General features: G+C 63.3%; 1 protein-coding gene across 2 annotated transcripts; it reads left to right on the top strand.

The window, feature by feature from the left end:
* Positions 1–5,707: 5,707 nt before the first annotated feature.
* Positions 5,708–16,548, top strand: OCLN (occludin). 2 transcript variants are annotated; one of them, XM_068173932.1, is made up of 8 exons: positions 5,708–5,780; positions 7,477–8,189; positions 9,565–9,723; positions 12,040–12,179; positions 12,976–13,182; positions 14,174–14,345; positions 15,830–15,871; positions 15,971–16,548. In XM_068173932.1, the coding sequence occupies exons 2-8, from the start codon at positions 7,479–7,481 to the stop codon at positions 16,070–16,072; spliced, it is 1,533 nt and encodes a 510-aa protein (XP_068030033.1). In that variant the 5' UTR covers positions 5,708–5,780; positions 7,477–7,478; the 3' UTR covers positions 16,073–16,548. The 2 variants fall into 2 exon arrangements, with proteins under 2 accessions (XP_068030033.1, XP_068030034.1); XM_068173933.1 differs by lacking the exon at positions 9,565–9,723.
* The last annotated feature ends 722 nt before the right edge of the window (positions 16,549–17,270 follow it).

The following is a 17,270-nucleotide window of genomic DNA, read 5'->3' as shown; positions in this document are numbered from 1 at the left end:
GGGGACAGCAGCGTGTCACCGCGTGTCACTGCGTGTCGCTGAGTGACATCGGGTGTCACCGAGTGTCACCGCGTGTCACTGGTGTCACCGCGTGTCGCTGAGCGTCACCTTGGAGTGATGGAGACAGCACCGTGTCACCGAGTGTCACCTCTGGACAGCGGCTGAGGGGACAGCAGCGTGTCACCGCGTGTCACCGCGTGTCGCCGAGTGTCATCGGGTGTCACCGAGTGTCACCGCGTGTCACCGCGTGTCGCTGAGTGTCATCGGGTGTCACCGAGTGTCACCGCGTGTCACCGCGTGTCACTGGTGTCACCGCGTGTCGCTGAGTGTCATCGGGTGTCACCGAGTGTCACCGCATGTCACCGCGTGTCACTGGTGTCACCGCGTGTCGCTGAGCGTCACCTTGGAGTGATGGAGACAGCACCGTGTCACCGAGTGTCACCTGTGGACAGCGGCTGAGGGGACAGCAGCGTGTCACCGCGTGTCACCGCGTGTCACTGGTGTCACCGCGTGTCGCTGAGTGTCATCGGGTGTCACCGAGTGTCACCGCGTGTCACCGCGTGTCACTGGTGTCACCGCGTGTCGCTGAGCGTCACCTTGGAGTGATGGAGACAGCACCGTGTCACCGAGTGTCACCTCTGGACAGCGGCTGAGGGGACAGCAGCGTGTCACCGCGTGTCACCGCGTGTCGCCGAGTGTCATCGGGTGTCACCGAGTGTCACCGCGTGTCACCGCGTGTCGCTGAGTGTCATCGGGTGTCACCGAGTGTCACCGCATGTCACCGCGTGTCACTGGTGTCACCGCGTGTCGCTGAGTGTCATCGGGTGTCACCGAGTGTCACCGCATGTCACCGCGTGTCACTGGTGTCACCGCGTGTCGCTGAGTGTCATCGGGTGTCACCGAGTGTCACCGCGTGTCACTGCGTGTCGCTGAGTGTCACCGCGTGTCGCTGAGCGTCACCTTGGAGTGATGGAGACAGCACCGTGTCACCGAGTGTCACCTGTGGACAGCGGCTGAGGGGACAGCGGCGTGTCACTGAGTGTCGCTGAGTGTCACCGCGTGTCGCTGAGTGTCATCGGGTGTCACCGTGTGTCACTGAGTGGCACCTCAGGGTGATGAGGACAGCACCGTGTCACTGAGTGTCACCTGTGGACAGCGGCTGAGGGGACAGCGACGTGTCACCGCATGTCACCAAGTGTCACCGGGTGTCGCTGAGTGTCACCGAATGTCACCTTGGAGTGATGGGGACAGCACCGTGTCACCGAGTGTCACCTCGGACAGTGGCTGAGGGGTGCTGGGGTCACCCCCGTGTCCCCTCTGTCACCTGGGACAGCGGCTGACGGTGAGGGGGGGTCACGGGGGTCCCTTTGTGCCACCTCTGCCACTTCATGGGACAGCGAGGGGGGTTGGTGACACCCCAATGTCCCCTCTGTCACCCCCCCCCACTTTGGGCTGCGCATAACGGGGTGGGGGGGGGGGGTTGGGGACACCCCCAGACCCCTTTGTGTCCCCCCACCCTGTGAGGACGGTTTCAGGGTGTGTAGGGGGGTCCCCATCCATCCCCCCGCGGTTTTGGGGTGCAGGGTGGGGTCCCCATCCCTCCCTTTGTGCCCCCCGCGGTTTGGGGGTGCAGGGCGGGGTCCCCATCCCTCCCTTTGTGCCCCCCGCGGTTTGGGGGTGCAGGGTGGGGTCCCCATCCCTCCCTTTGTGCCCCCCGCGGTTTGGGGGTGCAGGGCGAGGTCCCCATCCCTCCCTTTGTGCCCCCCGCGGTTTTGGGGTGCAGGGTGGGGTCCCCATCCCTCCCTTTGTGCCCCCCGCGGTTTGGGGGTGCAGGGCGGGGTCCCCATCCCTCCCTTTGTGCCCCCCGCGGTTTTGGGGTGCAGGGTGGGGTCCCCATCCCTCCCTTTGTGCCCCCCGCGGTTTTGGGGTGCAGGGTGGGGTCCCCATCCCTCCCTTTGTGCCCCCCGCGGTTTTGGGGTGCAGGGTGGGGTCCCCATCCCTCCCTTTGTGCCCCCCGCGGTTTTGGGGTGCAGGGCGGGGTCCCCATCCCTCCCTTTGTGCCCCCCGCGGTTTTGGGGTGCAGGGGGGGGTCCCCATCCCTCCCTTTGTGCCCCCCGCGGTTTGGGGGTGCAGAGGGGGTCCCCATCCCTCCCTTTGTGCCCCCCGCGGTTTTGGGGTGCAGGGGGGGGTCCCCATCCCTCCCTTTGTGCCCCCCGCCGTTTCGGGGTGCGGGGGGTCCCCGTGTTTATCTCTGGCCATCGTGTGGCCGTGCCCGTAGCTTTGTTCTGGAAAGCTCCGTATAAACCTCCTGCGTTCACTGTGCTGGACCCCCCCCCGGAACCCCCCCAGGACCCCCCAAAACCCCTCGGGACCCCCCACACGGTGGGAGCTGAGCTGAGCCTTTTTTTTTTGGGGGGTCCGTGGGGGGAGGGCTGGGAGAGGGGAGGGGACAAGGGACAGAGGGGACAAACCAGGAGCCCTGAGCAGTTTTGGGGGGGGGGGGGGGCCTAAAATTTGGGGACAGTGAGGGGGGTTTGGAGGGGGGAGGGGGAGACACCCGTGGTGACCCCCAAAATGGGGGGGGGGCTTATTTTTTTGGGGGGTTTGTGTCTCCATTCCTGGCTCCGCCCCCAAAGTGACCTTGGCGACGTCACCGTCACCTCTCTGTGCCTCAGTTTCCCCCAGCTGGAAAATGGGGGGATGGGGGGCACCCCTGAATGCAATACTGAGACCATCCCCCACCCCCGGGGGGGTCGGGACCCCTCCCCACAGCCCTGGACCCCCCCCGGGTCCGGTTCTGCTCCCCCCGCGGTGTTTGGGGGGGGCTTGGGGGGTTTTGGGGGGAATTTGGGTTTTTTTGGGGGGAATTTGGGGGGGCTGAGGCGCAAATTAAAGGAGCCTGAACTGGACGTGTCGCTCTCTGGTCGGCCTGGGGGGTTTGGGGGAATTTTTGGGGTTTTAGGGGGATTTGGGGGATTTTAGGGAGGTTTGGGGGCAATTTTGGGGCGGTTTTGTGGGGGTTTTGGGGCGGTTTTGGAGGGATTTTTGGGATGATTTGGGGGATTTTAGGGCGCTTTGAGGGAATTTTAGTGCGGTTTGGGGGGGATTTTTGGGGTTTTGGGGTGGATTTTGGGGGGTTTTGGGGGGTTTGGGGCAGATTTTGGGGGTTTTGGGTGGATTTTTGGTGTTTTGGGGTGGAGTTGGGGGGGGGTTTGGGGGATTTTAGGGGATTTTAGGGGTTCCCTCCCCGGGGAGCTCCCCCGCCCTGGGGACTTTGTGGGGGTGACAAAACCCCGCGTGGGTTTGGGGCAGATTCCGGGGGACCCCAGACCCCTTTTGGGGCCCCACGGCCCCAGGAGGGTTGGGGACACTCCGAGGGTGGGGAGGGGGAGGTGGTGGCCCCGTGGTGGCCCCATGCGACAGTCGGGGGAAACTGAGGCTGTCAATGATTAACGCGCGGTGCCTGGCGGCGGTGGCACCTCCGGTGGCACCGGTGGTGGCTCTGCTGGTGGCACTGGTGGCACTGGGGAGCAGCCAGGGGACATTGCGCTGTGCCCGGGGGTCGCGCGTGTCCCCTCCCCATGCGACGGGCAGGTACCGGCGGTGGCGGGGACGGGACACCGGCCGTTGTCCCCAAGGGCTGGCAGGGGGACGGGAGGGGACGCGGGGACAGGAGGGGACGCGGGGTCCCTGAGCGTCACCCGTGGGTGTTCCCCAGCCCAAACTGGGGGGGACTGGGACGCGGTGGCGGCGCTGGAGGTGACACCCCGAGGGACACGGTGGCCTCGCGGCGCCACCGAGGAGGGATGGCCGCAGGCAGCGCGTGGGGGAAACTGAGGCACGGTGACACCGGGGCTTCTGTGTCCCCTCCAGGGGTGGCCTCGAAGCGACAGGAGCCCCCCGGGGGTCCCGCGGTGGCCGGGAGCGGTGACATCCCCGCGAGGTCCCCGCCGTGTCCCCCGGCACGGCGACAACGCCACCTCAGCGCTGCCCCTCGTGTCGCGACGTCGCCGCCAGCGCGTGCCAGGCGTGTCACCTTCGAGGACGAGCTGGTGACAGCGCGGGGGACGCGCCGTCCTGCCGGGGACAGCGCCACGACCCCAAAAGGGTCCCCAAAAGTGTCACCGCGGCCAGAGGCTGTGTCCCCAAAAGGGTCCCCAAAAGTGTCACCGCGGCCAGAGGCTGTGTCCCCAAAAGGGTCCCCAAAAGTGTCACCGCGGCCAGAGATAGTGTCCCCAAAGGGGTCCCCAAAAGTGTCACCGCGGCCAGAGGCTGTGTCCCCAAAAGGGTCCCCAAAAGTGTCACCGCGGCCAGAGATAGTGTCCCCAAAAGGGTCCCCAAAAGTGTCACCGCGGCCAGAGATAGTGTCCCCAAAAGGGTCCCCAAAAGTGTCACCGCGGCCAGAGGCTGTGTCCCCAAAAGGGTCCCCAAAAGTGTCACCGCGGCCAGAGATAGTGTCCCCAAAAGGGTCCCCAAAAGTGTCACCGCGGCCAGAGGCTGTGTCCCCAAAAGGGTCCCCAAAAGTGTCACCGCGGCCAGAGATAGTGTCCCCAAAAGGGTCCCCAAAAGTGTCACCGCGGCCAGAGGCTGTGTCCCCAAAGGGGTCCCCAAAAGTGTCACCGCGGCCAGAGGCTGTGTCCCCAAAGGTGTCCCCAAAAGTGTCACCACGGCCAGAGGCTGTGTCCCCAAAGGGGTCCCCAAAAGTGTCACCGCGGCCAGAGGCTGTGTCCCCAAAGGTGTCCCCAAAAGTGTCACCACGGCCAGAGGCTGTGTCCCCAAAGGGGTCCCCAAAAGTGTCACCGCGGCCAGAGGCTGTGTCCCCAAAGGGGTCCCCGAAAGTGTCACCGCGGCCAGAGGCTGTGTCCCCAAAGGGGTCCCCAAAAGTGTCACCGCGGCCAGAGGCTGTGTCCCCAAAGGTGTCCCCAAAAGTGTCACCGCGGCCAGAGGCTGTGTCCCCAAAGGTGTCCCCAAAAGTGTCACCGCGGCCAGAGACTGGGTCCCCAAAGGGGTCCCCAAAAGTGTCACCGCGGCCAGAGGCTGTGTCCCCAAAGGTGTCCCCGAAAGTGTCACCGCGGCCAGAGGCTGTGTCCCCAAAGGTGTCCCCAAAAGTGTCACCGCGGCCAGAGATAGTGTCCCCAAAGGTGTCCCCAAAAGTGTCACCGCGGCCAGAGGCTGGGTCCCCAAAAGGGTCCCCAAAAGTGTCACCGCGGCCGGACGATCCATCCCGATCCCGGCGGGATCCATCCCGATCCCGGTGCCACCGGAGCAGCGACAATCGGGGACAGCCGGGGACAGCCGGGGACACCCCCCCCCACCCCCCCGAGCCAGCCCGGGGTCCCCACCCCTCATTTTGGGGTTTTTGGGAAGGCCCCGCCCCCTTCGTGCCCCCCTGGTTGTGTCCCCCCGGACACTGGGGTAATTAAGCATTCATTCATTCATTAATTAGCTTTGCTAATTAATACAAAAAGGTCTCCAGGTTTTTTTTTTTTTGGGGGGGGGGGGCGGTCCGACCCGGAGCTGCCCCCCCTGCCCTTTGGGGACGCTCCTGTCCCCAATTTCCCCTTTTGTCCCCCCCATTTCCACCCTTCCCCCCAAACCTCCCCCGGGGGCTCCTCCCGGTGCTGCCCCTCCCCCCTTTTAACCCCTCCGTGCCCGGTGCTGCCCCCCCGCCCTCCCCGGGGGCGGGACCCGGGGCCGGTTCCGCAGCGCCGCCGCCGCCGCCGCCTCCGCCGCTCCCGGCTGCCATTTTAAGGTGAACAAAGCGGCGGAGGAGGCGGCAGGTGAGCGGCTCCGCGGTACCGGGAACCCCCAGCACCGGTACCGGCACCGGCAGCGCGGGGAGAGGGCGGTACCGGAACGGGAGGGAGCGCCGGGGGTCTCCGCTCCCCGCTGCGCACGGCGGGGTTCGTTCTTCGCCGAGGCGCCGGGGACTCCGCCGGGCTTCTCTCCGGTACCGCGGGCCGCACCGGGACCGGCTACGGGGTTCTAGATTGGTACCGGGTCCTCACCGGCACCCGGGTTCCCGCCGGTACCGGATTCCCGGGCGGTACCGGGTCCCCACCGGGTCCACAGCGGTACCGGCCACGGGATTCCAGAGCGGCACCGGGGTCCGCACCGGGGTCCGCACCGGTACCGGGCTCCCCGACACTGCCGAAGTCCCCTCCGTGCTTCCCCCGGTACCGGAGCCGTCCCCGACCCCGCGGCTCCTGCCGTGTCCCCACGGGGGGCAGGGACCCCCGAGCCCCCGGCCCCGTCCCCGCCGCCACCGGCGCCCTCGCTCTCCGGTCGCCGCTGCGGGTCCCGGTGGCGTCCCGGGGATCCCCGGTGGGGTCAAACCGCGGGATCCAACCGGGACCGGGGCACTGGGGATCGACGGGATCGGGAACCGGGACCCTTGGGCACCCCCAAAACGCCCCCCCGGCCCTCGCGGGGGTCCCACCGAGCCCCGGTGCCCGCTTTGGGTTTCCCGCGGGAATTCGCGTTTCCCGCGGGGATTTGGGGTTTTTGGGGTCTCTGCGTGGCCCGGGGGGGTCCCCACGTGAATTTTGCAGATTTTAAGACCCCCCCCCACCCCACCCAAATTTTCCAGCCGCTCTCCCCGTGGCTCTGCCTCACGCGGCCTCCGGAATGATGGTTATTTGTAACGATTTTGATTTTGATTGCGATTATTTCGATTTTTAATCCGGCCGGAGCAGCTTAGGGCCAGCGCGGGGCCCCCGCTTCCCATTCGGGAATTCCAGCAATCCCGATTAATTCCCTGCCGCCTCCGGGGCGTTGGGAAGGGACAGGGAGGTGACACCGAGAGCCCGGCGTGGCTGGGGTGGCACCGGCCGGTGACTCACCGTGCCTCAGTTTCCCCACGTAAACCCGCGGCGACTCCGTGCCTCAGTTTCCCCACGAAACCTCTGTGACGTCTCCAAGATTTCTGTGGCGTCCCCAAGGTTTTTTGGGGGGGTTCTCCAGGTTTCCTTTTTTGGGGGGGGTGGGTATCCGAATTTGTTTCTGGGGTCTCCAAGGGTTTTTTTGGGCGTTCTCCAAGGCTTTTTTGGAAGGGGTGTCCGAGACATTCTTGGGGCAGGTTTTCCAGGTGTTTTTTGTGGGATCTCCAAGGGATTTTTTTGGGGAGGTCTCCAATATTTTTTTGTGGGGTCTCCAAGATTTTTTTTGTGGGGGTCTCTCCAGGTTCTTCTGGGGGAGGCTTCCCACGGTTTTTTGGGTTATTTTGGTGTGGTTTTGTTTTGTTTTGGTTTGGTGGTTTTTTTTTTTTTTTTTTTTTGGGGTGGGTTCTCCAAGCTTCTTTGGAGACTCCGACTCTGGGTGGCGACTCCTTGCCTCAGTTTCCCCGCACAAACCGCGGCGACTCCGACTCCCACTCCGGCTGGGTGGCGACGGTGACAAAGGGACCAAAGTCCTTCCCCTGCCACCGCCGCCGGTGACAGAACCCGCCGCGAGTGGCTTTGTCGCCGTCCCCTGCAGGGATGTTCACCAAGAAACCCTACGACAGCCCCGCCAGCGGCTACGGGCCGCCCCCCGCCGCCTCCTACGGGCCACCCGCGGGCGACTACGGCTACGATTTCGGGGCCCGCTCGCCGCCGCCGGGCTCCTACTACGTGGAGGACGCCCCTCAGCATTTCTACCGGTTGTGGTCGCCGCCGGGGCTGGTGCGGCTGCTGGCGGCCGTCGTGCTGCTGCTCTGCGTGGCCGTGTTCGCCTGCGTGGCCTCCACGCTGGCCTGGGACTACGGCTACGGCTACGGCTACGGCGGCGTGCTGGGCAGCGGCCTGGGCGGCTTCTACGGCTCGGGCTACTACGGCAGCGGGGTCAACTACGGCTACGGCTACGGTGGCTACTACGGCGGCGTCACCAACCCGCGGGCGGCCAACGGCTTCATGATCGCCATGGCCGTGCTCTGCTTCCTGGCCCAGCTGGGGCTCTTGGTGGCCAGCCTGAGCAAGTCCAGCAGTTCGCGGTCGCGCCGCTTCTACCTGGTGGTCATCGTGGTGTGCGCCGTGCTGGCCCTGGTCATGCTGGTGGCCAGCATCGTCTACGTGGTAGGGGTCAACCCGCAGGCGCAGATGAGCGGTGGCTACTACTACAGCCCGCTGCTGGCCATGTGCAGCCAGGTGTACGCCGGGGGCGCCGTGCTCAACCAGTACCTGTACCACTACTGCACCGTGGACCCGCAGGAGGTGAGCAGGGCCACCGGGACCGGGGCCACCGGGAGGGGACTGGGACCACCACGAGGGGATGGGGACTACCACGAGGGGATGAGGACTACCTGGAGGGAATGGGGACCGCCAGGAAGGGATGGGGACTACCTGGAGGGAATGGGGACCACCGGGAGGGGATGGGGACTACCTGGAGGGAATGGGGACCACCGGGGGACGGAGACTACGGTGGGGGGCACAGGGACCACCAGGAGGGGACAGGGACTACTGGGAGGGGACAGGGGACCACCAAGAGACAGGAGACCACTGGAAGATGGGGACTACTGGGAGAGGATGGGGACCACCAAGGGGGGGACAGGGATCACCGGGAGGGAAGGGCAGGACCCCCAGAAGATGAGGGAAGGACCAGCAGGAGATGAGGGATGGACCGAGGGAGGGACCCCCAGGGGGTGAGGGAAGGACCCCCACAGAAAGGTGTGGATTTGGGAAGGTTTGGGGTTTGGGAAGGTTTGGGATTTGGGAAGGACAGAGAAAAATCTGGGAGTCAGGAATCAGCCCCGCCCCCTCGCTCACCTGTCCCCCACCCCCGCTCTTCCCCGCGCCAGCCCCAAACTGCAGCGATCCCAAATCATTCCCGGGGTCCCGATCCCGGTCCCGATCCCGGTCCCAATCCCGATCCCGGTCCCGATCTCGATCCTGGTTCCGGTCCCGGTCCCGGTCCCAGTCCCAGTCCCAGTCCCAGTCCCGGCCCTGATCCCAATCCTGGTTCCAGTCCCGATCCCGGTCTCGGTCCCGATCCCGATCCCGGTCCCGGTCCCGGTCCGGTCCCTGGCCAGGCCGGGCCCGCCGGGGCCGCTCCCCCCGCCGGGGCTGGAACTGGAATGCGGCGCTTCCAGCCCGGCCGGTGGGACCGGGAGCGCCCGGGGCCGCCCGGGACTGGCACGGGATGGGGCCGGCACGGGATGGGGGCCCGGGAGTGCCCGGGGCTGGCACCGGGAGCCCCCAAATCCTGCCCGTCCTTCCCAAACCCCAAACATTTCCTCTCCTTCCCAAATCCCAAACCTTCCTTAATCCCAAACCTTCCCGAATCCCAAATCTTCCTTGTCCTTCTCAAATCCCCGTCCTTCCCAAATCCCAAACCTTCCCGAATCCCAAAAATTTCCTGTCCTTTCTGAATCCCAAAACTTCACAAATCCCAAATTCGAGATTTGGGAAGGAGAGGAAAGGTGTGGGGTTTGGGAAGGACAGGGAAAGGTTTGGGATTCGGGAACGTTTGGGATTCGGGAAGCACAGAGAGAATCTTTGGGATCGGGCTCATCCCGCACTGCAGGGGTTCCCGGGATGAGAGCGGCAGTGCCGGAATTCCCGGAATTCCCGCATTCCCGCATTCCCGCAGGCCGTGGCCATCGCCTGCGGGTTCCTGATCGTGCTCCTGCTGTGCCTCATCTGCCTCTTCGCGCACAAAACCCGCAGCAAGATCTGGAAATATGGAAAACACAACATTTACTGGGACCGCGTCCCCGCCGGCCCCGAGGGGCCCGACGTGGAGGAGTGGGTGAGTGCCGGGAGCTTGGGGATTTCGGGGAGTTCTGGGGTTTCGGGGAGTTTCGGGATTTTGGGGATTTTGGGGAGTTTTGGGGATGTTGGGAGTGGGATCCAGGGGATCCTTCCCGGCCCTTTTCCAGCGGGGTTGGAAATTCCCAGATTTGGGATGGGAGCAAGGGGAGGGGTTTGGGGGATTTAGGGGATTTGGGGACACCCGGGAGGGGGTTTAGGTGAATCTGGGGACTTTAGGGGGGGGGTTGAGGACTTCAGGGGGGATGTGGGGACACCAGGAGGGGACTTCAGGAGAATTTAGGGATTTTAGGGGGCATTTTGGGGAATTCAGGGGGGAATCTGGGGACACCAGGATTGTGTAGAGACCCCAAGAGAGTTTGGGGACACCAGGAGGGGTTTGGGGACTCCGTGTGGGGACTTCGGGGGGGAGTGTGGGGACTCCAAGAGGGCTTGGGGACACTGCCAGGTGACACCGCGGGGCCACCGCGCGCGGTTTCGGTCTGGCCAATGATTAACCGGGAGGTGGCACCGGGAAAACCCGGAGTGGTGGCACCTGGATGGGGACCTTGGGGACATCCCGGTGTCGCCAGCGTGGCCCGGGATGTGTCACCTGCTGGGCTGGCCCGGCACGAGCTGGGGGCGGGGTGGGAATGTCACAGCGTTCCCGTGGGAAGGGTGGGGACAGAGGCTTTGGGGACACTCCTGTTCCTGTCCCCTGTGTCCCCATCCCTGTCCCTATCCCTGTCCACATCCCAGTCTGCTGTGTCCCCATCCCTGTCCCTGTCCCCTGCCCCTTTCCCTGTCGCCAACCCCTTCCTTGTCCCCTGTACCTGTCCCCATCCCTGTCCCCATTTCCTGTCCCCTGTGTCCTCATCCCTGTCCCCTGTCCCTTGTGTCCCCATCCCTGTCCCTTGTGTCCCCATCCCTGTCCCCATCCCAATCCCCTGTGTCCCCATCCCCGTCCCCTGTGTCCCCATCCCTGTCCCCTGCCCATTTCCCTGTCACCAACCCCTTCCTTGTCCCCTGTACCTGTCCCCATCCCTGTCCCTGTCCCCATTTCCTGTCCCCATCCCTGTCCCCTGTCCCCATCCCTGTCCCTGTCTCCATCCCTGTCCCCATCCCTGTCCCTGTCCCCATTTCCTGTCCCCATCCCTGTCCCCATCCCTGTCCCCATCCCTGTCCCCTGCGTCCCCATCCCTGTCCCCGTGCCACCACTCTGGTCCCGTTTCCTGGCCGCGCTCCCCGTGTCTGTTTTTATTTGGTTTCATTGTGATTCCATTTTATTTATTTTCTTTTTTTATTGTGGTTTCGCTTCATTTGTTTTGATCCCTTTCGGGTTTATTTGCTCAAAGTCCCTCCCTGGCCGAGCATTTCCTGTCCCTTTGGGGACACGGTGCCACCCCGGGGTGCCACCCACAGGTGCCACCCCCGCCTGCCACCTTCCCCCCGCTTTCGGGGTGTCAGCCCCTTTGGGGACATCTGTGTCCCCAAACGCCACCACGGCTTGGGGACACACCTGGCGGCCCCCGCGAGGGGACAGGGCTGGAAGTGGCGTGTCCGGCCGGATGTCCCCAAGGCCACCAAGCCGGCGGGGACCGGCGTCCGGCACAAACAACCCACAAAGGGCCGGAAGGAAGGGGACAGGGGACAGCCGGATGTCCCTTGTCCCTCTGTGGGGCCACCCCAAACCTCTGGGGGCGTCACCTTGAGGGTGTCACCAACCCCGAGCTCTGTGCCTTTGTCCCTTTGTCCCTTTGTCCCTTTGTCGCTGTCTCTCCACGGGGATTTGGGGGTTTTTGGGCTTTGGGGGTTTTGGGGCTTTTGGGTTTTTTTGGGGTTCCTGTGTTTGGGGTTTCTGGGTTTTGGGTTTTTTTGGGGTTCCTGTGTTTGGGGTTTCTTGGTTTCTGGGTTTTGGGTTTTTTTGGTTCTGGAGCTTTGTCGTTTTGGGGGTTTTGGAGTTTTTGGGGTTTCTGGGTTTGGGGCTTTTTGGGGATGTCCCTGGAGGATTTGGGGGGCTCCGGGTGAGACAACAACCCCTGGTTTCCGTGGATTTTCTGCGGGATTTCTCAGGGAACTTTCAGGGATTTCTTGTGGGATTCTCGGGGATTTATCGGTGCATTTTCAGGGAATTCTTGGGGATTTCTTGGTGGATTTTCAGGGAATTTTCTGGGATTTCTCAGGCAATTCTCAGGTAATTTTCAGGGATTTCTCCGGGAATTTCGGGGCAATTCTCAGGGAATTTTCTCGGGGCATTTCTCCTTTATCCCAGCTGAGTTTTCCCCCCCGAAATCCCAAATCCCAACCCGTTCTCCAGGTGAAGAACGTGTCGGGCGGGACGAGCGTTCCGGACGAGGCCGCCACGGTCGCGTACTCGGAGAAGGGCGGGACCCCCGGGCCGGCGCCACCCTACAGCCCCCCCTCGTACAGCGACCCCCCCCAGAAGGGCTGGAAAAGGTGGGGAGGGGGCGGCAGCGGGAGGGGAAGGGGGGAAAGGGGTGGGGAATTTGGGGAGGGGTCCGGAGAGGGGTGGGAAAAGTGGGGAAGGGACAGAAGAGGGAGGGAAAGGTTTGGAGGGATCGGGAGAGGGGTGGGGAAGGGGAGGAAAGGGGTGGGGAATTTGGGGAGGGGTCGGGAAAAGATTGGAGGGGTGGGAAATCTGGGGAGGGGGCGGAAAAAGGGGTGGGGAATATAGGGAGAGGTCGGGAGAGGGGTGGAAAAAGTGGGGAAGGGGCGAAAGAGGGAGGGAAATGTGGGGGAGGGGTCGGGAAGGGAAGGAAAAGGAGGAAAAGGGTGGAAAATTTGGGGAGGGGTCGGGAAAGGCGTGGAAAAAATGGGGAAGGGGCGGAAGAGTGAGGGAAAGGTGAGGAGGGGTCTGGAAAAGGATGGAGAGGTGTCGGGAAATATGGGGAGGGGTCGGGAGAGGGGTGGGGAAGGGAAGGAAAAGGAGGAAATAGGTGGGGAATTTGGGGAGAGGTCGGGAAAAGATTGGAAGGATGGGGAATTTGGGGAGGGGTCAGGGAAAAGGGGTGGGGAAGGGGGAGAAAAGAGAGGAAAAGGGTGGGAAATTTGGGGAAGGGGCGGAAGAGAGAGGGAAATGTGGGAGGGGTTGGGAAAAGGATGGGGGGGTCAGGAAATATGGGGAGGGGTCGGGAGAGGGTGGGGAAGGGTTTGAGGGGCCGGGAAAGGGGAGACCCCCCCCGTGCACCCCCAGGGCCGTGTCCCCGTGTCCGATGTCCCCGTGTCCCCGCAGTGACCCCCCCGAGGACCCCCCCTCGGGCCCGGAGGAGCAGGACGCTGCCCCTCCCCCCACCAAGCCCCCCGCCCGCCGCGGGCGCCGCCGGGGCCGGCGCCAGCCCGAGCGCGAGGGCTCCCAGTGCTCCCAGTGCTCCCAGTACGACACCGACCCCACCACGGCCGCCGAGTCCGGCGACGAGCGCGACCGCGAGCAGTGGCACAGGTGACACCTGGGGACAGTGGGGCTCGCGGCGTGCCCGCGTGCCACATCCCCGTGTGCCATATCCGACAGCGCCATGCCCAGCGTCCCCAGTGTCCCCAATATCCCCATGTCCCCAGTGTCCCCATGTCCCCAATATCCCCATGTCCCCAGTGTCCCCAGTGTCCCCATGTCCCCAGTGTCTCCAGTGTCCCCAGTGTACCCATGTCCCCGTGTCCCATATCCAATGTCCCTGATGTCCCCAGTGTCCCCATGTCCCATATCCAGTGTCCCCAGTGTCCCCAGTGTCCCCAGCGTCCCCATGTCCCTGTGTCCCATATCCAGTGTCCCCATGTCCCCAGTGTCCCCATGTCCCATATCCAGCATCCCCAGTGTCCCCAGTGTCCCCAGCATCCGCATTATCCCTAATGTCCCCAGTGTCCCCAGTGTCCCCATGTCCCAGTGTCCCATATCCAGTGTCCCCAGTGTCCCCAGTGTCCCCATTATCCCCAATGTCCCCAGTGTCCCCATGTCCCATATCCAGCGTCCCCAGTGTCCCCATTATCCCCAATGTCCCCAATGTCCCCAGTGTCGCCATGTCCCCGTGTTCCATATCCAGCGTCCCCAGCGTCCCCATGTCCCTGTGTCCCATATCCAGCGTCCCCAGCATCCCCGTGTCCCCATGTCCCTGTGTCCCATATCCAGCGTCCCCAGCGTCCCCATGTCCCTGTGTCCCATATCCAGTGTCCCCGTGTCCCCATGTCCCTGTGTCCCATATCCAGCGTCCCCAGCGTCCCCATGTCCCTGTGTCCCATATCCAGCGTCCCCAGCGTCCCCATGTCCCTGTGTCCCATATCCAGCGTCCCCAGCGTCCCCATGTCCCTGTGTCCCATATCCAGTGTCCCCATGTCCCTGTGTCCCATATCCAGTGTCCCCATGTCCCTGTATCCCATATCCAGCGTCCCCAGCGTCCCCGTGTCCCCGTGTCCCCGGTGACGTCCCCGCGTCCCCGCAGGCTGTACCCCCCGATCAGCTCCCCGGGCGCCCGCCAGCGCTACAAGGCCGATTTCGGGGCGGAGCTGCGGCGCTACAAGGAGCTCTGTGCCCACATGGACGGGGTCAACGAGCGGCTGGCACAGCTGGCAGCACAGCTGGACCAGGTGCCCGAGGACAGCGCCCAGTACCAGGTGTGACCCCCCCGCTGCCCCCGGCCCGCCCCTTTGGCCCCTTTTTGCCCCTTTTTGCCCCTTTTCACCCCTTTTTGCCCCTTTTCACCCCTTTTTACCCTTTTCACCCTCTTTCACCCTTTTCCACTCCTTTTTCATCCTTTTCTCCATTTTTCATCCTTTTCACCCCTTTTCACACTTTTTGCCCCTTTTCTCCCCTTTTTCAAACCTTTTTGCCCCCTTTTCCTTCTTTTTGACCCCTATTCCCCCCTTAATTCTCACCTTATTTCTCCCCTCCCTGTCCCCTCCCTGTCCCCTTCCTTCCTCCCCCATTTTTCCCCTATTTCCCCCCATTCCTCCCTGCATTATCCCTGCTCTGTCCCCCCTGTCCCTTCCATGTCCCTGTCCCCTGGGACCCCTGTCCCCACTCTGTCCCCTGTCCCTGTCCCCTGTCCCTGACCCCGCTGTCCCCCCTGTCCCTGTCCCCTGTCCCTGTCCCCCCGTCGTCCCTGTCCCTGTCCCCTGTCCCTGCCCCTGTCCCTGTCCCTGTCCCTGACCCCGCTGTCCCCTCTGTCCCTGCCCCTGTCCCCCCTGTCCCCTCTGTCCCTGTCCCCTGTCCCCTGTCCCTGTCCCCCCTGTCCCTGACCCCGCTGTCCCCTCTGTCCCTGTCCCCTGTCCCTGTCCCTGTCCCCTGTCCCTGTCCCTGCCCCTGTCCCCCTGTCCCTGTCCCCTGTCCCTGTCCCTGCTGTCGTCCCTGTCCCTGTCCCCTGTCCCTGTCCCCCCTGTCCCTGTCCCTGACCCCGCTGTCCCCTCTGTCCCTGTCCCCTGTCCCTGCCCCTGTCCCCCCTATCCCCCCATCCCCTGTCCCTGTCCCCCCTATCCCCCCTGTCCCTGTCCCTGACCCCGCTGTCCCCCCTGTCCCTGTCCCTGACCCCACTGTCCCTGTCCCCTGTCCCTGCCCCTGTCCCTGTCCCCCCTGTCCCCCCTGTCCCTGACCCTGCTGTCCCTGTCCCCTGTCCCTGTCCCTGTCCCCCCTGTCCCTGCCCCTGTCCCTGTCCCCCCTGTCCCCCCTGTCCCTGACCCTGCTGTCCCTGTCCCCTGTCCCTGTCCCTGTCCCCCCTGTCCCTGCCCCTGTCCCTGTCCCCCCTGTCCCCCCTGTCCCTGACCCCGCTGTCCCTGTCCCCTGTCCCTGTCCCTGTCCCCCCTGTCCCTGTCCCCCCTGTCCCCCCTGTCCCCTGTCCCTGTCCCTGTCCCTGTCCCCCCTATCCCCCCTGTCCCCCCTGTCCCTGACCCCTCTGTCCCTGTCCCTGTCCCCCCGTCCCCTGTCCCTGTCCCTGACCCCGCTGTCCTCCCTGTCCCTGTCCCCTGTCCCTGTCCCTGTCCCCCCTATCCCCCCTGTCCCCTCTGTCCCTGACCCCTCTGTCCCTGTCCCCCCTGTCCCCTGTCCCCTGTCCCTGTCCCCCCTGTCCCCCCTGTCCCTGTCCCTGACCCCGCTGTCCCCGCAGGCCCTGGCCGAGGAGTACAACCACCTCAAGGACCTGAAGCGGGTGAGTTTTCGGGGCTGATCTTCTGGGGTCTCGCCCCTCTTTGGGGACATCCCCCCGTGTCCCCAAACGTCCCCTAAGCGTCCCCAAATGCGTTCCCAGAGCCCCGAGTACCAGGACAAGAAGCGGGAATCCAAAACGCTCCGGAACAAACTCTTCCACATCAAACGGATGGTGAGCGACTACGACAAACTCCGGGGCTGACCCCACAGCCAGCGCCCCAAAAAAAGGGACATTTTTAGGGGGGACACCCCAAAAAAAACCCCCGACCCCCTCCAAAGACTTTTGTGCCTTTTTTTTTTGTGTTTAAAAACCCCAAAATTCCTCGTTCTGAGCCCTCCCCGGTGCCAAGGGTGGGGGGGGCTGGTGGCAGCTGTTGGTGTGACCTCCCCCCACCCCAAAATGTCCCCAAATGACCCCCACACTCTTTGGGACCCCCCAGTGCCTTCCCCTGGTTGTAAATAGGGTTTTTTATGGGGTTTGCACTCCCCTGGCTGCCTTAAAGGGGTTTTGGGGGTCCCAAATTGGGGTTTGGGGGACAAAAAAAAAACCTTTTCAGGGTCTTGTTTTTGGGGGGGACACAAATCCCAAAATATTTCACAGGGAATTGGTGGGAACTGTGGGAATTGTGTAATATTTTAATTGTTTTGTAATAAATGAAGTGTAATTGTTGATTTTCATTTGGGGTCGGGATGAAATGGGAAGGCCAAAATTCCCCTAAATTTGGGAGGGGAAATCCCAAAAACCCTCCCAGTTTTGGAGGGGAAATCCCAAATCCCTCCCAGCTTGGGAAAAGAAAACCCAAAACCCCACAAATCTTGGGAGAGAAATCCCAAATCTCTCCACTTCAGGAAGGAAATCCCAAATCTCTCTGTTTAGGAAGAGAAATCCCAAATCCCCCCAAACCTTGGGAAGAGAAACCCAAACCCCCCTCAAATCCCAAATCCCCCCATCCCGCCGCTCCAGCTCTTGCCAGTGGGATTTATTCCCCCAAAAAAATCCCAAACTGAAGCAGAACCTCTGAAATCCCCAATTTTCCCCCCAAAAAAATCCCAATTTCAGGACTTTTATGGAATGTTCCCTAATTTTGGGGTGGGTTTGATCTCCCCAGTTCCAGTTTTTCTGCCAGATCCCAAATCCAGACTCCTGGGATTGTAGGAAATGTCTTTAATTGGCATTAATTAATGGGTTTATATGGCGGAGCGAGGATTCCGTCAGCAGGGAATGGTCCCGGAATTCCAAATCCTGAAATCCTGAATCCCCAAATCCTGAAATCCCAAATCCTGAAATCTCGAATCCTGGCTCATTCCAGACCTCCAGGGTTGTAGGAAACGTCTTTAATTGGCGTTAATGAATGAGTTTATATGGCGGAGCGAGGATTCCATCGGCCGGGAATGGTCCC

This window comes from Anomalospiza imberbis, chromosome 27 (assembly GCF_031753505.1).
Source record: "Anomalospiza imberbis isolate Cuckoo-Finch-1a 21T00152 chromosome 27, ASM3175350v1, whole genome shotgun sequence".
Taxonomy (NCBI): Eukaryota; Metazoa; Chordata; class Aves; order Passeriformes; family Viduidae; genus Anomalospiza; species Anomalospiza imberbis.
This window is presented reverse-complemented; position numbering and strand designations above follow the sequence as displayed.

Excerpts from the sequence above, each read along its gene's own strand:
- OCLN (XM_068173932.1), top strand. The coding sequence starts at position 7,479 with ATGTTCACCAAGAAACCCTACGACAGCCCCGCCAGCGGCTACGGGCCG. Across the intron at positions 9,724-12,039 it reads GGCCCGACGTGGAGGAGTGG|GTGAAGAACGTGTCGGGCGG; the intron begins GTGAGTGCCGGG and ends CCCGTTCTCCAG. Across the intron at positions 14,346-15,829 it reads AGGACAGCGCCCAGTACCAG|GCCCTGGCCGAGGAGTACAA; the intron begins GTGTGACCCCCC and ends CTGTCCCCGCAG.